The sequence below is a fragment of the Vicia villosa genome, linkage group LG5 (genome assembly GCF_029867415.1).
Source record: "Vicia villosa cultivar HV-30 ecotype Madison, WI linkage group LG5, Vvil1.0, whole genome shotgun sequence".
NCBI lineage: Eukaryota > Viridiplantae > Streptophyta > Magnoliopsida > Fabales > Fabaceae > Vicia > Vicia villosa.
The window spans coordinates 127,451,390-127,474,980 of NC_081184.1; the positions used below are offsets into that span (position 1 = coordinate 127,451,390).

At 37.2% G+C, this 23,591-nt stretch overlaps 1 protein-coding gene across 5 annotated transcripts; it reads right to left on the reverse strand.

Moving 5' to 3' along the window:
- Positions 1-1,906: 1,906 nt before the first annotated feature.
- LOC131602429 (uncharacterized) lies at positions 1,907-21,592 on the reverse strand. 5 transcript variants are annotated; one of them, XM_058874535.1, is made up of 20 exons: positions 21,123-21,592; positions 20,951-21,039; positions 20,692-20,801; positions 20,522-20,576; positions 19,611-19,699; positions 19,227-19,293; positions 19,080-19,142; positions 18,698-18,868; positions 18,527-18,620; positions 18,351-18,400; positions 18,157-18,232; positions 13,936-13,979; positions 12,711-12,778; positions 6,893-6,978; positions 6,454-6,611; positions 5,023-6,358; positions 4,613-4,893; positions 3,023-3,229; positions 2,780-2,936; positions 1,907-2,438 (listed from the first exon to the last, which is right to left on the reverse strand). In XM_058874535.1, the coding sequence occupies exons 1-20, from the start codon at positions 21,232-21,234 to the stop codon at positions 2,101-2,103; spliced, it is 3,651 nt and encodes a 1,216-aa protein (XP_058730518.1). In that variant the 5' UTR covers positions 21,235-21,592; the 3' UTR covers positions 1,907-2,100. The 5 variants fall into 5 exon arrangements, with proteins under 5 accessions (XP_058730518.1, XP_058730517.1, XP_058730519.1 ...); XM_058874534.1 differs by having other exon boundaries at positions 18,351-18,430; XM_058874536.1 differs by lacking the exons at positions 20,951-21,039; positions 21,123-21,592 and having other exon boundaries at positions 18,351-18,430; positions 20,541-20,576; positions 20,692-20,791.
- Positions 21,593-23,591: the final 1,999 nt, after the last annotated feature.

The window sequence follows — 23,591 nt, forward strand, 5'->3', positions numbered from 1 at the left end:
ACCATAGCTTTCTTCATGAGTTACCTTCAAAGCATGTTCCTCTTCTCCACTTACTTTGAATTTTTGCTCATGAACAAGCAGAGAACTTTGCAAGGCATCCACAGATAGTTCATCTATGTCCTTGGCTTCCTCAATGGAACAAACAATATAGTTCCATTTCTCAGTGAGGGTTCTCAAAATCTTCTCAACGATCTTGACATCATCCACATCTTCTCCATAATTCCTCATGTCGTTTGCAACCGTCATTACTCGACCAAAATAATCAGTGATCGATTCACCTTGCTTCATTGCTAAGACCTCAAAGTCCCGCCGTAGACGATTGAGCTGAGCTCTCTTCACTCGAGCATTGCCTCGACACTTCAACTTCATGGAGTCCCAGAGCTTTTTAGATGTCTCCTTCTGCGTGATCGTCTTCAGAATTGACTTGTCAAGCGGCTGAAACAAGTAATTCTTAGCCTTCAAATCCTTCAGCTTCATCTCCTCCAGGTTCTTTATTTGCTCTGCCGTCATTCCATCTCTACTCTTTGGCTCTGTGTAGCCTGATTCAACAGCAACCCAATACTCCTTGGATCGAAGGAGATTCTCCATGACCATGCTCCAATGATCGTAGTCGCCGTCGAACTTCGGAATGGAGGCTGCTGCAAAATTTGCTTCTGAACCCATCTCTTAGGTCACTGCTCTTGATACCAGAATGTTAGATGTAACAGGAACAGAATAGAAGCAAATAGAAGTTCTGAAAATGACTGTTTATTCCTTGTGAAATGCTGTAAAATAAATAGAGAATGAAAAACGAATGTGCTGTAACAAACTACAGCCCACTTCTAGCTAGAAATAAGGAAACAAACTTGACTAAATCAATTAACAAACTATCCTAAAAACTAGGACTCTTATTTGACTAAATACTTAACAGTGGTCTATTTTGGAGAATGATATACAATTTGTGGTCTATTTTGGAGATGCGGGTGAGTTTTGTGACTAATGTGTACTTTTGCTGTATCCGGCTTCATGTCTTGGCATGCAGTAGTATGGTTGTTATTTTTGTTTTTTTTTTTAATCTCTTTTTGATTATTTTTAATTTTTAATAGAATTGATTTTATCATTTAAAAATAGACAGCAACGCAATTTGCTGTCGGTTTACCTTCTATCTCTGTATAAATTTCATTTATTAATGAAAAAAACTACCGACTAATATAATGGAAAAAAATAAAAATAATCAACGTCAAAATATAGATTTTGAACCGGTATACTAAATTAATAATTTGAGTTCGGTTCAATTCTAAATAAGTTGAATGGTTCAATTCGGTTCGAGTAACATTTTGCTATAGTTCAGTTTTCAGATTAAACTGTAAACTGTACCATGAACAATTCTAAACATGGGTAATTACCCATTGGATGGTCATTAGTGCTCCTGAATGTGAAATTGTCTGTCTCATGGAGAATGGAATCCTCGGGCCTTTCATCTTGAGTCTTGTGAGCGGCGCAAAACAATTTAAATGAGGCAATAATATCAACCTGGAACACCTTGCCGTTTTTTAGAGTTGTTTTTTCAAACTATTGTTAACCACAATCAAATTCCACCACATTTTTAGTTTGTATTCAGCTTTTTTTCAATTTAATTTATTGAAATTTAAACAGTGAAATTTTGAGGAAAAAAAACTATAAAATTTGGAATGATTATAGTATTTCTGTTCTATTCAAAATTTAGGGATGTCAGACATATCCCTGGAGAAATCAGGTAGATTCCTAAGCAAGCCACAGCTCGATTTAACTTAACTTATTAGTTGGTCTAGGGTGACCTCAGTGCCAAGGTGTAGAACTAGAAGAACAAATATGCAAGTGTATTGTTTTGCAATCGTGCAATGCCTGAAAATGCGCATAACCCCGATCATCGTAAGAGATTTCAGCATTCAAAATTGCTTTCTTTCCTCTCATTTCATGGTGCTTAAAGGGTGCAAAATTTCTGTTACACAAAAAATGGGGAGCCTTTATTTCTGCCTAACTTATACAACACTCAACATATAGACTATTTTGCTATATACAAAAAGAATTGTAACCTATATAAATGAAAATACTTAATTCTAATTACAAGAGACGAAGGTCTCAAAGTTGATTCCGTAATTGCGTCAAAAAACCTTGCATCAACTCAATTTTTTCACTAAGTTGCTTAACACCGTCAAGGTGCTGAAGGGAGGACTCAGATGTACCAATATCAGTTATCAAAGCATTAATTTTAGCCTGTGAATCAACAACTGCTTCCTCAAGCAAAGTTATTGTTGGTTCCACAGATTTGTGTGGGCTTTCATTTATTCGGTTTGGTAATGGATAAGGTTCTCCGTTGCTAACACTGCCGTCTATGCTGAGTTTTTCAGGCGACAAAACATTGTCAATGCCTTCGCTGAGTTTTTCAGGCAAGAGAACATTGTCAACACCTTCACTACCTGCAAATTATTGATAACAAATGTTAAAAGAATGATGCCAGACGGAATAGATGAATGCATCGTCCAACCAATCTTTGAAGTGGTGCATTAACGATTTCCTATAACTTTTAACTTCAGCAAAACAAAATAATACATTAATGTCCTTCGGGTTACTATTCTTATGTGCTACCTCACTTTAATGATGTGGATACACTTGGATTTTGAACCTAACTCAATCCTACAAAACTAGTTTCTAAGGTGGTGATTGTCCGGGTTTTATAACATTATTTAGGTTATATGTCTAACCGGTGTGGGACTAGCCAATGAAAAGCATTGCATACATTAAAAACATTACACCATACCTAGATTGCCTAGCTGATCCATTACAGACTGGCCAACAGAACCTTCTAGCTTAAGCAATCGCAAAACTCCAGCTGTTATACGGCCCATGGATTCAATTTCGGATTTGCATAAAAAAGTGAGGCTCTGGAACTCATCCTTGGTTACAACAGCCTCGAACTGCAATGTAAAATCTTTATCATACAGAATCATATCCTATAAAAAGAGACAGTGATCACACACTTTAATTAAGAGATTCCCATTACCGGTTGCTTTATAGAGAACCTCAGGTTTTCCACTTCCCAATAAGCCATTTCATCTTTGACATTATCTTCATGTAATATGAAGCCCATTTCAAGGCCGACTCCCCCATCTGCATCAGTCAGTTTTTTAACTTCATTTGCAGTTAACATGGATGACGGAACATCTTTTTGGGTAGTGGGTTTCAAGAACTGCAGCCCTTGAATTCCAACCTACAATACCAGCCAAGGGTTACAAACAGGACTTGTCTTAACAACTGGAGAGAAGCCGACATAATAAGACACATAATACCAATCAACAAGTCTGAGTTTTAGAATATGGCCCTGTTTGGATAAGCAACATAATCTGCAGCTTATAGCATATGTGTTTATCATATAAGCGCTTACGAATAAGCCATTTCTATTACACAAGCTAAAATAAGTCATTGTTTTCGTATAATTTATAAATTGTTTTCATAAACTATCTTGAAGGACTCGTGGAAATAATTCGAAAACAGCTTATTAACATGTCATAAGTCGTTTTCCTAAATTCTCCCAGAAAGTCTCACAAGTGTTTATGCCAGTAGATAACCTCAAGTAAGTCAATCAAAACATACCCTATATTTAATATTCTATACAGTTACATGCCTTATATATATATATATATATATATATATATATATATATATATATATATATATATATATATATATATATATATATATATATATATATATATATATATATATATATATATATATATATATATATATATATATATATATATATTCATAGGAATGATAATGGTACCATGAAGAATATCATTCCTCGGTAAATTCAAAAAATTGTTTTATTAATGCTCAATATTTCACATACTTTTTTCAATTTAAATGGTGCGAGGAAGATGCACAAAGGGAGGTTATGTTCATAATATGACTTCCATTCCCATGCCATGGGTGAGATGATAGACACTCCTTCTTATGGAAATAAAAACTGTAAAACATGGAATGTCATCTCCAGGGAATTAAAAATACTAGAGACAAAACAATCGGAATGCTATATCCCAAGTTAACATCCCCGGGATAACTTGCTATACCTTGAAATAAATACACAGCAAGAATCACTCAGATAACCTATTTATCTCTAGTGGACAGCGTGAATGGAATACATCTTTAAAAATATGTGTTGGTTTTTACAATGAGTTATTTATGTTTCAACATATCAGTTGTTCCGAGTCAATCAAATGAAAATTATGTAGCACATCCAATGATCCATAGTAGACGATCCAATCATTTACTATTCCATTTTGGTTTGATACATTTTCCCAGCATTTGAATGATAAAGGTCATAGGTTGGAGTTCGAAAATTAGATTGCCAGGTCTCCCGACATGCAATAGACCACCCATACCATGAATGACGGAATGCAAATTTCACTGGGACATACTAACAAACTAATGTACTGCCAAAATAGTTTTAAAAAACTTTGATATGGTGTTTCTCATTTCCTACTATCCTCCTAAATATTACTCATTAAAGCAGCAAGAAACTCCTTAATTATCAAGAGTAACATATGCACACAAACTGAATTAAATCTTGAAGAAAGAAGTATCTGTTTACCGTAACCAATTCTATAGGATATTGAATTCTATGTGAATGCGGCTTGCCGCCTGAAACCTTTTTTGGGCTACTTCTAGCATTTACTAGTAAACTGTGGAAGGTTGTGTGCCAACACTTTTGTTCTCTTCCTACGTCTCCTTGGCTGGAGAACCACCATCTTTCAGCCAGATCTTGTGCACCTTCAAGAGCAAACAACCAGTCCCTCAACTCTATAGTTATTGCCACATCATCTGGCTTCTTTAAGGGTGGAAAACTAGTTTCTATCCCTTCTATCATACTTTCTGGAGTAAAACATGGTCAGGAAGAAATTAGACTTATACAACAAATAAGACACGAGAAAACGAACATTGTTAAAAGATTTATATATTAAGCAAATACACCGGCTTTCAGTAAATGAGGTTGTCTCATACCATTTTCTGAGTTATCAATAATTAGAGGTGCTGTTTTAAAAAGTTTTGCCAATGGTCCTTTTCGTAAGTTTTCCAACCCTTTAGAAAGACCCTTCCCTGGACCACCATCAGGCCCAAGTATTCCAGACCGATGCAGGAGGGCTTCGGCATAGTTCATTCCCCCGCCAAGACGAACACCAGATATAGAAGCGGAGACATTCAAAATATTGGACTCATTTTCTACTTCACAAAATGGTATGACTTGATTCATACTTAAGTTCAGAAACGGGACTGAGTGAGCATTTACATTCAATAGATGATTACTGTTATCCACCCAGAAAACAGCTCTCAGTTGAGGGTATCCAACACCATTCACTGAAGAAACATTTTCCCCAGAACTAAACGCTGAGCCATTTTCACATGCCAAATACTCCTCAGAATCAACACAATCGATCTCAACACTCTCCCAATGTAAAGTGGATGAAACAACAATAGCACCACCGAGGGTTCTATGAGTGGCACTAATGAACAGATCAGCTCCAATAAACTGTACTAGAGCCATTCCCTCAACATTAACAGACGAAGATTCAAGAAATCGAAGTTGGAGGTTTTTTAAGGCTAAACTTACTGCAGCGTCACTAGGAACTTTGTCCATCAGCTTTCCACCAGAAGACTTATCCCTAACATCATTCATTTGTTGCCTTTCCCAAGATGTCGCTACTTTTTCACTAACTTTCTCAAAATAATCATAGAGATCAAGGACAAAAAATAATTGTTCAATGGAAGTGTTGGATACATACTGTTCACAGGAAACCCCGACCCTCACAATACCGGCAGGAGGAGGAACCTTTAACAATGGGCTGCCATCAGCAGTTGCCATAGCTACTTCAATGCCAGCATCTTTCAGATCAACACATCTCCAAAATCCAGCAGTCCATCCAAGAGAATTCTGATGCCCAAGTGTGCCAGTATTTGTTTCCAAAGATAAAGTAAGGTGGGACGCTCTGGCAGCCCACTTCTTCTGGCTAGCATCAATTGGTTGATCTTCCCAGAGACAGAAGCAAGCAGGATCCTCCTCCAGGTTCAGTGTTCTTAGTTTCATTAAGGGTGAATCTAAAACGAAAAGGTTTTCAATATGTAGCCTTGCTCCAACAAATAAGAATTTATCTGTATCATCTGTATTGCTTACACAAAAATCTAATTGGGCTTTATCCAAAGGAACTGTAGTATCCAATCCCTTGAGAGTGAAAATAAAAGAATTCACAGAGGAATCTGGTAAAATGTCACCACGATTGACAACAATTCCATCAGCTAAGAAGGATGATATCCTCAAGCAGGATTCTTCGTGGAGGTGGACCTAGAAAATAAAAAAATGTCATCCAATAACATAACTGGCAAAAGAGTTCGAATAGGCAGGTGTTTTACTGAAATAAATTGCACGTAGCCATATACCATAAGAGGCTGACAATCAATAACTGTTTGAGAAGCAAGGGATGGTGGAAGTGGAGAAGGCTTGATCTGAAGAGTGTGAATGCATATTAGAGGAGTTCCCACAATCAATTGCCACTGCTGTTCTCCGAGAGGATATATTGGAGGGCAAAAGCTTCTAGCTACCAAAAGAAAGGATTGGAAAAAGTTAATTAAATATGTTCTTCTCAAGAAAATGTGCAAATAACTTATAGTCTAATTTTTAATCCAATGTATGTAAAACATTTACACTACCATGCAATTCTTTTAATGATGTTTCCACATCATTAAAAGAATTTGACATCTTAGATAACAACTGATAGCTATTAATCAGATCTAAACAATATGAAGTTATCACTTATGACATGCGAGTGACCGATAGTACAAGAGTTAACTTATCAATGGACCAAAATTAAATGCATACCAAACTCGGGCACTTGGAAAGCATCTTCTGTGACAGATTGCATCGATGGTTGCACTAATGTGCATGGAGGGCATGAAAAGGTATCCCTGTATTTCAAGAAGAACATACTACAAATTAGTTATATTATAACAATTAATACAGTAAACTAGAAAAATGACTGCATTCATATAACTATCAAGAACAACAAAAATAATCAAGTAGGGCATATTGCTCCTCCACACAAATACTAGAGACTTCCTATTCATTTTTCCCTTTCCAAGCATATTTAGTTGCACCAGAGACTACCCAGGAAAAAAGTAGAGGCTGATATATAGGTAACCAACCACCCACCTATTGCTCAAACTTTCTTAATAGTTGACTCCCCAGCTTACTAAGTCAAATGAGCACAGATATACAGTCTGATAGACACGCACACCGATAGAAACTCAAAAAAATATAGAAAGTGGTAATTGATTGAATAAAGTAATTGAATGTGAAAGATTACAATAGAACCAGAGTCACAGACTCCTACCAGAGAATATGTTCTCCTTAATCTAATTACCAAATACATGTTTCCTCTCTCCCACTAGTCATGCTTACTTATAGTCATTCTAACTAAACCACATAATAACCCACGTTCTGTAACCACCTACCCCCACTTCTCTAAGGATCCACATCCTGGAACTACTTACCTCCACTTCTTCTCTTCTTAGAATATACCTTCCAAATAATGGGCCTTGGTGGAACCACCCCAATATCAATATTGGGCTCAACATTAATAGACTTAGGGGTTCTATCACTGCCTCCTCCTTCACTAACAGCCTTGTCCTCAAGGCTGACTTGCGGAAATTGACTCTTCAACAATTCCTCATCTTCCCATGTTGTGTCATCTTCAGCCCTACCTTTCCATTTAACCAGCTATTGTTTTGTCACCTGATCCCCCACCACGATTTCTCTAGATGCTAGCAGTTGCTCAGGGCATTCAAACTCTTCTGGTTCAACCTCCATCCCTTCAGGCAGCTTCGGTTCAGCAGTGTAGTTCCCAATGGCCTTCTTTAATTGGGATATATGAAAAACCGGGTGAACTCGTGCATCATCTGGCAGTTTTAGCTTGTAAGAGACAGCTCCAATCCTTTCTACCACAGGGAATGGTCCAAAAAATCTAGGGGCCAGCTTCTGATTTATCCTCCTCGCCACTGTTTGTTGCCGATGTGGTCTCAACTTGAGAAAGACCCACTCTCCTACCTTCAAGGATATATCTTTTCTTTTCTTGTTTGCATACTTTTTCATTTCCTCCTGTGCTCTAATAAGATGATGTTTCAGCTGCCTCAATGCCTCATCCCTATCCACTAATTCTTCAGATACTGCTGCCACTTTAGTTCTCCTTGTGTGTATCTCACCATCAGAGGTGGCTTCCTTCCATAGACTGTTTCAAAGGGCATCGTCCCCGTTGACACATGAAATGTTGAGTTATACCACAGTTCTGCCCAAGGTACCCACTGAACCCAAGTCTTGGGCTGTTCCGATGCAAAACATCTTAAGTATGCTTCTAAACAACGGTTAACTACCTCTGTTTGTCCATCCGTCTCGGGATGATAGGATGAACTCATCTTCAAAACTGTACCCTGCAAACGGAACAATTCTCTCCAGAACAAGCTGATGAATAATGGGTCTCTATCACTTACGATGAATTGAGGAATTCCATGTAAAAGCACAATTTCCTTGGCAAACACTTCCGCTATTTTTCTGGCTGTATATGGGTGTTTAAGGGGAATAAAATGGCTGTATTTGGACAATCTATCCACCACAACGAACACTGCTTCATATCCCTTAGATTTTGGCAACCCGGTGATAAAATCTAAAGATATGTCCTCCCATACTCGTGAAGGAATGGGCAGCGGCTGAAGAAGCCCAGCTGGTGAAGCGGCTGAATATTTCTGGCGTTGGCAAACATCACAGCTCTTGACAAATTCCTGCACAGATTTTTTCATTCCTATCCAATGCAGGTTTCCTGCTACTCTCCTATATGTTCTGAGGAATCCAGAGTGACCTCCTTCTGGTGTCGAATGAAACTCCTCCAATAATGTGGGAATGCAAGTGGATTTAGAGGATAACACCAGACGATTTTTGTAGAGTAAGACACCATCTTTCAAACTGAACCGTGAATTAGAATCTGCGTTATTTTGCAAATCAACAATAATTTGTTGTAAACACGGATCTAATTGAACTTCTTGTTGTATCTGCTGTTCCTGCAACCACACCGGAGAGGAAACAATATTTCTTAAGTCACACCCTTCATTACGCCGTGATAACGCGTCTGCTGCCTTGTTCTCTGGACCAGGTTTATACACCACTTCAAAGTGGTATCCCAACAATTTAGCAAGCCAGTTCTGTTGGTCAGCAGTGGTAATTCTTTGCTGCAGTAAATGTTTCAAGCTCTTTTGATCGGAATACACCACGAATTTCCTCCCCAATAAGTAAGGCCGCCAATGTTGCATGGCCAACACCAAAGCCATCAACTCTTTCTCATATGCCGACTTGCTCAAATTAGCTTTTGATAAGGCTTTACTAAAGTAAGCTATCGGTTTCTTTCTCTGCATCAAAACAGCCCCTACGCCTTTCCCGGATGCGTCACACTCAATTTCAAAAGGTTGAGAAAAATTTGGAAGAATCAATACCGGGGCTTGAGTCATGATCTTCTTTAATTCTTCAAAGGCTTTCAATGCTTCAGGTCCCCACAGAAAACCATCTTTTTTAGTTAATTCAGTTAAAGGTTTAGCAATCTTACCATACCCTTTAACGAATTTTCTATAGTAACTTGTTAGGCCTAAAAATCCTCTCACTCCCTTGACATTATGAGGAATAGGCCATTCCACCACACTTTTAATTTTTTCAGGGTCTACTTCCACTCCTTTTTCAGAAATTAAGTGTCCTAAATATTCCACTTTCCTACCACCAAAATTACACTTTTTTTTATTAACAACAAACCCATGTTTATGTAACACCTCTAGCACCAGGGTAAGATGTCCAACATGTTCTGCCCAGTATTTACTATAAACCAATATGTCGTCAAAAAAAACTAACACAAACTTTCGGAGGTAGGTCTTGAATACCTGATTCATGGTGGATTGGAAGGTTGCTGGAGCGTTTGTCAATCCGAAGGGCATTACGAAAAATTCGTAATGTCCCTCATGAGTGCGGAATGCCGTTTTGTGCACATCTTCCTCCTTAACCCTTATTTGGTGATATCCAGACTTTAAATCCAATTTGGTGAAGTAAGCTGCCCCATGTAGTTCATCCAACAGCTCCTCCACCACAGGAATTGGATATTTATCTGGTACGGTGACTTTGTTTAACTCCCTATAATCGACGCACATCCTCCACGAACCATCTTTCTTTTTCACCAATATTACCGGACTTGAAAATGCACTGGAACTGTTTCTAATGATACCTTGATCAAGCATGCTATGCACTTGTTTCTCAATTTCCTCTTTGTGGTGGTAGGGGTAACGATAGGGTCTCACACTTATTGGCCCTGAAAACTGCTCCAACACAATTGAGTGTTCAATTTCCCTCTTAGGAGGAAGACCTTCTAATTCTTTAAATACTCCTGGATATTCTCCCATTACCCTACGCATTTCCTCTTGCTGAACTTCATTCAATGTTGGCATCGTCATCTCTTCGTATCTCGAATCTTCTCCTAACAGATTGTGTAGTGATTCTGTCTGAGATTGAGACTTCTTTCTACCTTGTTCCAGCCCCTGCCCCTGTAGTTCTACAATCCTTCCTTGCCAATTGAAGCTCAGTGTCATATTTTCCCAGTCAAGTGTTATCTTCCCAAATCTCCTTAACCAATTTACTCCAAGGATCATATCTAAGTTTCCCAACTCTAGAACATGTGCATCTACTTGAGTTGAAAATCCCCCTACCTGCACTTCCACTCTTTCGCATTTTCCCAACGTGAAGACCTGGTTTCCATCCCCTAATCGAACTCCCATAATACGTTTTTGTTGCACATTCAGTCCCAGTAGCAACCTTAGGAGATACGAAGTTGTGGCTAGCTCCCGTATCAACCAAGATTAATATCGGAACTCCATTCAAATTCCCCAGCAATTTCAAGGTCGAGGGTCTCACTTTGTACGGTCGAGAGGTGTCGGTCAGTCCGAATAAACCCAATGAGTTGCATTCTATCTCTTCTTCAATCTCTTCGTCCTTAAAATCTCCATCGCTATTACTTCTCCATCTTCGTTCACAGCTTCATCGTCACCGAGTATCACCATCCTCAGTTGCTTCTCGGTGCACTGATGTAAAGGGTGGAAGCGTTCACCACAACGAAAACATAAAACCTTTGCCTTGCGATCCATCAATTCGGAGTAAGGAAGGTGTTTGATTCCGCGATTACGTGATCGTTCGTCGCCGTTATTCACCATATTCGAATTTTGACTGCTAGAATTGGATGATCCCCTTCTGAAATTACTCGTTCCAGATGGGTTAGATGCGTTAAACCCAACCCGGTTCGAATTCACAGATGGATTTGAAACAGACCCATGACTCAGTTTAGTATTTGGGCCTGTGTTCCAGTCTTTACCTCCCTTCCAGGAGTTTGAGCCTGAACGGTACCTGGGCTCTCTTAGCAGCAATGAGCCTCTCAACTCTGTCTCCACATCCCTAGCCAACCTCATCGCCTGTACTCTGTCACGTGGACCAAAAGTTCGAACCCTCAAGCGTAATTCTGGCCGGAGTCCTCCAATGAAATATCCAAGATATTGATCTTCAGGTAATCTCCCAACTTGCGATGACACATTCAAAATCTGTAATATACTCTTCCACATTTCCCTTTTGTCTAAGATCTTTCAATTCTTCGAAGGGATTATCACACTGTCGCCCTCCATACCTTTCAATCAAAGCCTGTTTCAGTTTCAGCCATGTCAATTCGTCCTCCGTCTCCCTCAAGAGATTAAACCAATGGATTGTCGCACCTTCCATACTCAATTTGGCTAACCTCACCTTCACCTCCTCAGATGTATTTTGAACTTCAAAATATGTCTCGGCTCGTGTGATCCACCCCACCGGATCTTCACCGTCAAACGATGGTAGTTCCACTTTCTTCACAGCCATCCGATACTCCGACACCGTTTCCTCCACAGCAGATGGTGACGGTGTTTTTTCAGGCTCACGTCGAATCTTCACGAATTCTTCCACCAAGGTGAGACGAAAATCAGCAAGCGTTTGGCGGAACGTTTCCTCCAATGTCGACACTCTCGCGTCAAACGCTTCTTCCATTGACGCAACTCGATCCTCCAATTCATCCACTCTCTCAGACATTTTTGGTGGCATTAGTCACAATTCACTGGCTCCTCTCGATGAATCCGGTAGGTCGGACCAATGATAGAAACTCAGAAAAAAATATAGAAAGTGGTAATTGATTGAATAAAGTAATTGAATGTGAAAGATTACAATAGAACCAGAGTCACAGACTCCTACCAGAGAATATGTTCTCCTTAATCTAATTACCAAATACACGTTTCCTCTCTCCCACTAGTCATGCTTACTTATAGTCATTCTAACTAAACCACATAATAACCCACGTTCTGTAACCACCTACCCCCACTTCTCTAAGGATCCACATCCTGGAACTGCTTACCCCACTTCTTCTCTTTCTTCTAGAATATACCTTCCAAATAATGGGCCTTGGTGGAACCACCCCAATATCAATATTGGGCTCAACATTAATAGACTTAGGGGTTCTATCACACACCAGCACCCATAAACACGTGCACTAACAAATCTCTTCATCCTTCCAATAGTAATAATCTAGGCATGGCACAAAGACACAAACCTCAAAAATAGTCCTGCAATTGTAATCCTGGTCAAGTTACTGTCATTATCTCCTTCAGAAAGACTGGCCTGCAAGGATAATATATCAAATAGTCACTCTCCTCTGCTGGAAGCCTGATAGCATGGCATGGCAAAGGGATTACAAACATATGAACTTGACATTGAAGAGATAGCAAAAAGGTGTATCTTTACCAACGGTGTAATGTATTTGGAATGAGTAAATGCACAACACAACCCTATAGCATAAATAATCATAGGATATAAGCCGTAGAAGGAGCTTTTTCATAGATATTTAGCTGATAAGTGCGGAATTGAACTTGTACCAAATTGATAGATATGAAACTAGCTGCTATTAAAGCCAGGCCCAAAAAGCCTTTTTATGTTTATTTTAACAGACCATAACACTCTTTAGGAAGGGATAACGTATATAGAATAAAAACGGAAAAATACCCTTTTTGATCCCATAAGTTTACCTCAAGATTCATTTTGGTCCCTTAACTTAAAAAATGTTCATATTGGTCCCTTAACTCTTCAAAATGTTTCATTTTAGTCCTTTTTGTCTAATTAGCGGCGGAAAAACTCAGAAATCGGTCGATAAATTCGTCGCTAATTAGACTAAAATGACTACAATGAAACGTTTTGAAGAGTTAAAGGACCAATATGAACATTTTTTAAGTTAAGGGACCAAAAGGAACTTTGAGGTAAGCTTACGAGACCAAAAAGGGTATTTGGCCAATAAAAACTAATGAAAAGAGAGAAAGAGGGCCTCTAAAAGGATCCATACACATTAGAGCTTTAGAGGTAGGGAAGGTTATGTGATTTCTCTCAGTTTTCTGTTTCAAGGTTGGAGCCATACAAATTTTCCTTATCTAGGATCATTGTTCTTATTGCTTTTATAACTTCAGTAGTAAGACAATCGACTTTTGTTAGATAGAAATTGTGTCCTATGACAATTTCACATAGACAGCATACATGTACTGTGTACAACTTTACTGCTTGTTTCCTCTTATTTCTAGATCATTCATTTCAATGGTACTATGCCTAATAAGTGCTTTTATATTTTAAACACATACCATATCAACCTAATCTCAAATTATTCAGAACCTCCTTGCTCTCTTTCGTCCTTTCCTATCTAAAACCTAGAATTTCAACAAGGAGACATCCGAAAAAAGAAAATGAGTGCATGGAGGAAGAAAATAAGAGATAATATTATCGAGGAAAATTACCCGAGAAAAAAAGAGGGACTGCATTAATAGCTCAAGCTGGAACCCTGCCAGATGATGCCAATAATTGTAAGATCATTTTGCATAGTACATGTACACATGAGACTATTATTCATAAGCTATTTGGGGATAAATTAGCAATGTCAGACTTTATAGGTCTTAATAAATTAGGAAGTTAAAATTCTAGAATTAATGTAAAGATTAGTCAAATCCTCAATCATGGTTTTACCGGTCCCTTTTCCTGCGTTATTTATTTCTTAGGATTATGATTCCTCTAATCGAGTCATTTGCCTCCCTATGTTTCGTCTATTTGAGTTGTACTACTCAACCGTAATCCTGGGAAACGTCCTTTCAATATGGTCTATATCAAATGCATTTAGAGCAATATCCATTGTCTAGTGAAGAAGACCATCGGAGACGATTTCAAAACGCTTGATTTTGCATTTTCCCTTCATGGTTAGCATATTCACACTACTTTTGATGATTTCAAACTACTCAAAGACCGTCGAGGCATTATTTTAAAATATTTTTAAGTAATACTCTTTAATCATTTCATGTTCAACTTTGTGTTTATTACAATTTTTAGATATTTTATATACGTTATGTTATGGATATTTGATCTATAAATTATAGTTTAATTTGGTGGCCACCCCAAACTTTATATTCTGACTCCACCAATGGTTAAAACGCCCCAACAAAATGGCATTGCTGAGAGAGAAAATGAACATTTGTTAGACCAAACACGTACTGCGATATTTCAAAATAAAGTTCTCATGAAATATTGAGGTGAGGCAGTTTTAACTGCATCATATCTCATAAATTGTTTGCCTTCTACTGCCCTTGCCTCCAAAACTCCTATAGAAGTCTTATTATAGTTCTATTCTAATGTGTCCACCTCTAGTAACCTCACTCCTAGAATATTTGGGTGTACATCATTTGTCCATATTCATAGTGATGGTAGGGGAAAACTTATCCTAGAGTCTTAAAGTGTGTCTTGATAGGATATTCTTCCATCCAAAATAGTTATAAATGTTATCATCTACCATCTCATAAATTCTTTGTTTCTAGAGATGTCATTTTCCATGAACAAGAAAGTTATTTCGTTGAATCTCATCTTTGGGGCGAGAACGTAAATAAGGAAGATGAGTCTCTCCTAATCCAGAGCTTCTCTCGAACCAGAAGTTGAAATTGAAACTAGTAGTGACAATGTTGGAAGTTCTGAAAAAGATGAAAATGGTGAAACTGATGTAAGATATGGGAAGAATTTAGTATATACAAGAAAGATCATTCCTAAATCTACTCATATCCAAGAGTGTGATCCGTGATCCGACATTACATGAGGTAAATTCCGTTAGCCCTTCAAACTCTAATGATTCAATTTCTGAATTTTCTCATGAAGAGGATCCAAAATCCAACTCAACTCCACCACCACTACCATCACACTATAAAGATTTAAATCTTCCAATTTCCCTTAGAAAAGATACCAGAATTGTACCAAAAAGTCACTTTACGCTTTATTCAACTACCTAAGTTTTGAACATGTTTCACCTACCCATAGAGCCTTCCTCACAAATGTGAAAACACTATAACAATACCTGCTTCTCTATCTGAGACACTGTCTGACATGAAAAAGAAACAAGCCATAGATTTAGAAATGGAGTCACTTGATAAGAACAATACTTGGGAATTGGTTTCTCTATCAAATGGAAAGAAACCTGTAGGATGCAAATGGGTATACACTGTTAAATACAAGGCACATGGGTCTATTGAGAAGTACAAGTCAAGATTGGTAGCCATAGGGTTCACTCAAACCTATGGAATAGATTATTCAGAGACATTTGCAAAAATGAATACTGTCAGGGTGATATTATCTCTGGCAGCTAACTACAATTGAAAATTTAATCAATTTGATGTGAAAAATGCATTCTTTCATGGTGAACTTAAAGAAAAAATCTACATGGATTTACCTCCTGGGTTCTGTGAACATACTGCCACCAACACTGAGTACAAGTTAAGAAAATTTTTATATGGGTTAAAGCAATCGCCACGAACATGGTTTGGAAGATTCACTAAAGCTATGGTAGGTTTGGGCTTCAAACAAAGTTAAGAAGATCGTATCCTATTTATCAAACATTCTGAAACAAGGGGAGTAACTTTGCTCTTGGTGTACGCGAATGATATTATAGTCACAAGTAATGATAATGATGAGGAAGGACAACAATTGTTGAGCATACACTTAGCCAAAGAATTTGAGCTTAAGACCTTGGGAAAATTGAAATACTTTCTGAGAATTGAAGTTGCCCACTCTAAAAAAGAAATTTTCATATCTCAACAAAAATATATTACTGATCTTTTGCAAGAGACTGGCAAGAAAACATGCAAGCCTGCAAATACACCAGTTGATCCAAGTGTAAAGTAGGGAAGTGTAGAAGAAGATATTGCGGTTTATAAGGAAATGTATCAGAGATCAACTACAAGTTATTATAATTTCTCAGGTGAAAATCTTGTGAAATCTTGTGACTTGGAAGAGTAAAAAACAATGTGTAGTATTAAGATCTAGTGCTGAAGCAGAGTTCACGGCAATGGCACAATGGATACGTGAATTGCTATGGCTGAAATTGATTTTAGAAGACTTGAGAATAAAGTGTGATGAAACAATGAGACTTTATTGTGATAATAAGTCTGCTATTAGCATAGCCCATAATCCAGTACAACATGATAGAATCAAACATATTAAAGTTGCCAGACATTTCATCAATGAAAAATTAGATAGTGGTCTCTTTCGCACTCCATATGTGTCCTCCCAAAGCTACCTTACAACAATAACTTTAACAAATTTCTAAATTGGGAATGATAGATATACATTCACCAGCTTGAAGGAGTGTGTTATAAATAGTAATTTATTATTTTTATTTTAGTATTATTTATTATTGTTATTTTAGTATATTATTTATTATTGTTATTTTAGTATTATTAATAATTCTTGTTTGGGCATTTAGTAAGGTATATTAGGTCAGAATACTCTATTTAAACTAGAGATTAGTGTTTGTCTATTTATTATCATCAATAATATTCATATTCAAACATGTTCAACCGTGGTAATACTAATATCTTCACAAATTCAATTAGTCTGAATTTAAAAAATCTTTCCTATGGATATATACTTTCGGATTTATTCCAAAAGTATAGTTCTAAACTATTTTTTTTTTGCAAAATAAGGATGGCTCACTTGCAAAATGTTGTTGTGTGGTGCGTCCGGAAGTGTATTTCCGAATTTTAGGAGCATTATTGGTTTTTCACCAGGATGCGTGAACACCACTAAGGGTGCGAGAAGTAATGCCCAAATGTTATGCAATGACATATATAACAAATTTTAAAATTTAGAAGAGTTGAAAAATACATAATTTCTCAGTAGTGAAATTATATTCCTTTGTGAAATTGCAAATTTATTTCCAAACACGCCACTAATTGTTTTATATGTCGGCAGCTTCACAAGAATCTGTTTTCTACCTTCTGCAGCAAGCTTCAACTTTTTAATGCATGCATCCATCCCATTTGTCACCTCAAAACTTCATGCATTAGAGGGGTTGGCGTCGAAGAGTTATGACATAGGAAATGAGTGTAAGCATTTGTTTTCTACCTCAAAGCACAAACATTTCTCAACCCCGGTCTTTCTACATTTCTTTTATAATACACAGCTGAGTCTTTGCATGATCGTACAAAACATGTTGAGATGGACAAACATTTTATCAAGGAGAAGTTTGAAAGAGTGAGCTCCATTCCATTTGTTCCAACCATCAAACAAATTGCGGATGTGCCAACCAAGGCCTTATGTTTGAACACCATGTTACCAAGCTGGGCATGCTAAATATAACTGCACCAACTTCATGAGGAGTGTGGATAAATTAGGAATGTTTGAATTTATGGATTTAATTAAATTAGGGAGTTAAAATCCTAGAAGTAGTGTAAGAATTAGTCAAACCCTTAATCATGGGGTTTATCTTCCATTTTCCCTTCCTTCTTTATTTATTAGGATTCTGATCCTTTACTTGAGAGATATGTCTCCCTCTGTTTCTTGTTCTATTTAAGTTGTACTACTCAGAGCAAAGAAGAAAAATATAAATAAATAAAGTTGTAATGAATATAGCAATCAATAAAGCAAATATTTCCACAATATTAAATATAATTAAAGGATACTTATATCAATTAAGAATAATGATATACCAGAATCTTTAATGCGGAGAAATATATGATCCACAACGATTGACACACTTGAACGCCCAGCAGCTTCAGTAGATTGCTTTCATGATTAATTAAAAAACAAAAAAGACTCAGAATGATATAATAGTATTATAGTTTTAACCTTAACAAACTAGTGATGAATGATAAGCTCAAAGGAGGAAGAGGCAATACGAAACCTGCTGGGCCTTGAAATCTACATTTCCCCTGTTTAGACAAACATATATTCCTGTCATAAAGCGGAGGAGAGCACGTAGCCCTGTTCATATATGTTGCATCAACCTCTGATTACATCTGTGTCTTATCTATCAATTAAATATGGATACTAGAAGCCTGAGAAGTCCCTTTTACATACCTGGTTCACTTAACGCAGGGCAAACGACTTCTGTGACATGCAACTGAACCTCGAGCCCAAGTGGACTGTTCAATTCAGTTCTCTGAACGGTGATCTGATCAATATAAAGATGAAGTCATGTTTCATGAGTCATGATATTGTACAACAAGTTGAAGGAAATGAATTCATTACGAATGCTTCTCCTGATATTCCTTCTATAAAACGCTCGCCTCCAAAGAATACTCTCTTTGCACCATCATCATCTCTTAGGTTTGAACCTACTTGAGAACTGCCTAAAGTAGCATCCGTGAACATGTCAGGATGAGGCAAAAGATCAATAGATAATGACTCCCATTCCAATTTCTGGAGAAAAAATTTAAATTATTTTGGGCTAATACAAATATAAGCAACATAGAAATGCTCAATTTTTAAAAAAATATAACAGGAAGGAATACATTATGATGAAAGGAGAAACATAATATAGAAAAGGCATATATGAAGATGAACAAATCAACACAATGCACGTTGTATATAGTATACAAACAAGAAAATAAAATGAAAGGCGGTATAGTACTTTGAAGACATAAATATACTTCTTATTAGATGAGAAATCCCGGGCCTCCTTAAGATTTACAACCTGAAAAAAAAAATGGCGAGGAAAATAGACTTTATACTCCAGAAATATCAAAAACTATATCATAAAAATACTCAACACAATTACCTGCCAGCTTTCATTTGTGGTACACAGCAAAAGGTTGTGTATGGTTATAGACGCCATGGGTGGTGCCCTACAATTAGAGACAAGGAACAAGGATATTTACAAATAGATTTCAGGGAAAACTTATGACACGGTTTGAGTCAAACACACAAGTATAATTCACCACATTTATGCTAAAAGTTATCCCATACAACCACCAACTGTTTCTCAAATGCTTAAAAAATACAAGTTTATACACCCCGCATCAACTCCAACAAAGAGTGAGATACTAATATTGTAATTTAAATTTTAAATTCCCTGAGATCCAAATCCATCACACTTGAAAATGATTGTGGTGCATGAATAAACTGAGACAGCAAAACCAGACCACTATTAAGACGAATTTACCATGTTGCTGCCCCTTTGTTACAAGCACTTCCATGAGTTTCAAGTAACAGATTAACTGTACGAATCTGTATTGTCATTCCATCTGCAATCTGAAGGTTGCCCAGTCAGTCAAAATGAATGATATTAAAACTAAACTTATGTATTGATGGAAAATGAGTAGTATTTGGACAAAATTACAAATCCTTATTCTAATCATCCCTGGAATTGTTCGATATGGAAAATGATTGGTATACGAAAGGAACTACTAATTTTTATCCTATTCTTCTCTAAAGTTTTTCCATAAATTATAAAGATTGCTTTGGTCATATCTCTAGTCAGTTTGGATCCCAACATACCTCCTCAAGCCAAAAACTAGACATCTAGAGCTTGAATAAATGGCATGTGGCCCAATAACAACACTCCCTCGAGCCTAGGATTATAACTGAGGAATGTGGACAAATACAAACATGGAATTGGAACTCTAGCATTAACAAAGCCAGGTGGCCTAATAACGGATATAGAATAGGCTCTTATACTATCTTAGAATTTAGGCTAGGTCTAATGCTACCACAAAATCAAGCTCCAGAGGTGATGCTTGCTCAAGAATTATAAGGATTGTTTTGATTGTATCTCTAGACCTAGGAGATGTCAGATCTCGTCAATCTCCGCCTACATCTTTATTTTCATGTTACTCAAAATAACAGGAAACAACTTTAACAGATGGAAAAGAGGAGGGGAATGACCAAGTCCCATGACAGCATGAAGCTAATAACTAAGTTCCCACCTCAACAAAATGTATAATAAGGAGTTTTTGTTTTTCATTACCTATTTTCATTTGTTAAATTTTACTACAACCATCATATGGTCAGCACAATATGAAAATCACTTACTAATACATATCAATTTGGGCTTACAAATGATAGTCAAACAACCTTATCAGCGAAACCATACCCGCTACCCTTGGCAGAGGCTGCAGAAGGCGTGGAACTGCATACAACAGTGAAAAAACAAGAATGATGAAACTTTAATAGTTAGTATCAAAAGCATCCCTCTACAATGAATCTCTCACATACAATAATCAGCAAGAGAGTAATTTCACGACCTGGTTGGAGTCTCGGATGGTTTAAAATCAGAATTCTCTTTGAAAACCAAATCGAGCCTATCAATTTGCACAATGACTGGCTCTATCTGTACATTGCTCACGGACGGTATCTAGAAGGTCAAAGTGAACTCAATCAATCAAAAACCATAAAATCTCCATTAAAAAAATAAAAGTAAAAGACCTAACAAGAAAATATAACAATACTTTCTAAGAATTCGTGAAAAATGAACCAAATAGTGGAAGCAACGAATTGACAAACCGTGATCTCCAACTTTCCAACTTTGGCTGTAGCTACATTGAGTGCCGGCGGCAATCCAACGCTGGAATGCAATGCATCACCGTTTATATCTGTATGCAAATTTCAAATGATGAAAACCAACCAATCATCGTAATCATTAACATTAATTTTAAAATTGGAAGAAGAAAATGACCTAAATTAGATAGTTGAACGGTGTGACCCTGCAACTTGAACTGGTCTCTGGTGAACGATTTGAGCCAGTATTTGAGAGTATACTCCAGAGCTCTTGCTAGGATTGATTCCATATCTCAGTTTCGTTTGGATAGAACGAAGAGATTCGAAAACCGTGTCTCCGACTAGCAACAGAACCGTCGACGATCATATATATCGGATCACGCTGTGTGATCAAAGTATCAAAATGAAGGCGCTGATTAATCGGGTTCGGGTCGGAGTATTTGGATCGGTGAGAGCATTTGAGTTTTTCGTGATGGAAATGAGAATCGGGAAACTGAGGGATGACGGGTGGTGTGGTTTTTGCGGCAAAATCACGTGCCGGGAGAGCGTGTGGAGGCGGGAAGCGACACGTGCGGCGCGTGTTTGAGACAGTTAGTTATAGCGGGAGAAAAGAAGGAGCTAACTAGAACCAGAACATATATGTAGTATATACACACCCATGTTTTGGGAGATTAGTAAGAGTTGATGATATTAATTTATTTATTTTTACAAATATAAGATTAATTTTAATCTACTCACCTTTTAAAAAAAATTAGTAACTTAGATTTTGGAGATGTTTTAAGTGGAATTATGAATTTGAACTATGACTAATTTGGAAGGGTCATTGATACAAATATGTCTACTATAGTTTTCTTAACGTAAAATGTATGTCTCACAATTTGTTTGATGGCCCATTTGACTCGGATTGTCCAAGTTAGATGAAGGTTATATGCTTCTTCGCTTGCTTGAAATATTGGTAAGAAATTTCTACTAATTCGTCCTTAAGTATGGAAAACTCTCATCCAAATTCTTCTGAGAACAATAGGCTTCCTCGAGGGATTACTTCAAGCTTTTTCCTGAAGCGGCGAGAGATTAAGCCTTTAACGCCACTGTTGTGAGTTTGACCTTCAAGTTCTCCTTCTCTTTGAGCAGGATCCTCACAATACCTTGCATGTGGGCAAGATTTCCCGTAGCGATAGAAAGTTGGAATTTCAACTCACCAATGGCATGCGCATGTTTCTCGCATTAGATTTGCTCCACTAGTATGCCACTTAGCAAGTGATTCTCCACCAAGTTAGACAGCTTATGCTTATGGAGTGTCATATTATCGATGGCCTTGTAGTTGTAAGGAAAGTCCTAAAAAAAGGAAGGCGAACTCCAATGAATTTGATAGCATCAAACGGTAGATTAGTCCACATCGAGAATTGAGGAAAAGAGTCATTCCTTGCTGGAGAATAGTGCTCGCCTGCCCTACCCTCTTCATGTATTACTATTATATCATCCTTTGAAGCATGAGAAGAGTTCCCACATTATTTCTAGACTTTAGGGGCGAGTCCCATAAAGGAAGTCGCCTTCAACATATTTCTCTTGCTCTCTTTCGTCATAAGGTTGCCTAGACGACTCTTAGGCTATGTTTGGATATCACGAAATGAACGGAGCGGAATAGAGCGGAGCGAAATGGGATAGAACGGAATGGAACGGAGATACCATTCCATTGTTTGGAAATTTTAGGACGGAATAAGGCAAATAGTTCATTCCGTCCAAATCCGAGGGGAAGGAATATGGTGGTAAGTGATGGAATGGAATCCATACCACTCCTTTCTGCTCCGCACCATCCGTTTTTAAATTATCCAAACAATGAAATATCATTTTATTTCATTCTATTCCCTCCGCTTCATCTGATTCCATCAACCCAAACAAAGCCTTAGGGTTTTTTGTCACTTGGCGTTCAATCTTTTTCTTCGCTAGGCACTCTTTTCTTTAAGTTAGAGTTAGAGGGATTAAAGACATTTTTTTTCAAAAGTATATAAATAAAACATAAGTAATGTGACGATTAAATAATCCTAAAATAAAAGGTCACTGTAATCTTAAACTTACTCAAATATTTGTCCATCTCGCTATCCTTTCCCTTATCTAATATGATTATGGTAGGAGAGCTCATGACCTTGAATTTTTTTAAATATTGAACACCCTTTCTCTCAACAGGAGTGACGTTGTCAAAGTTAAAGTTAGTGATTGTCATTAGATTCTCTATCCAAGAGTCGGTCTTCGACTCTTTAAAATTTCTCTTTTTATATAATGATTTTCACATAATAATCTGACGTAGTTGGATGTACATGTGCTCTGACACCAACGAGCTGCTTTAACGAAGGATATATATATATATATATATATATATATATATATATATATATATATATATATATATATATATATATATATATATATATATATTTGTTTTTAGGCTTAAATAGTGTTTTCGTCCCTGTAAGTTAGCGTGTTTTTGATTTTAGTCCCTATATCTTTTTTTTTCGTTCCAAGTCCCCATATGTTCTATTCGCTTTGGCGTTAGTCCCTGCTGTTAGTGAGACGTTAAAAAAAAGCTTATGTGGCAGGCGTTGGTGACTTGGCATACTCCTTAAACATTAAAATATGGTATTTAGGAAAC

Bases quoted from the DNA above. Each gene is read 5' to 3' on its own strand.
- LOC131602429 (XM_058874534.1), bottom strand. From the start codon at position 21,234: ATGGAATCAATCCTAGCAAGAGCTCTGGAGTATACTCTCAAATACTGG. The intron at 20,577-20,691 runs GTCGTGAAATTA...TGTTGTATGCAG, and splicing joins CCATCCGAGACTCCAACCAG to TTCCACGCCTTCTGCAGCCT. The intron at 18,869-19,079 runs GTACTATACCGC...TTTTTTCTCCAG, and splicing joins AGTATATTTATGTCTTCAAA to AAATTGGAATGGGAGTCATT.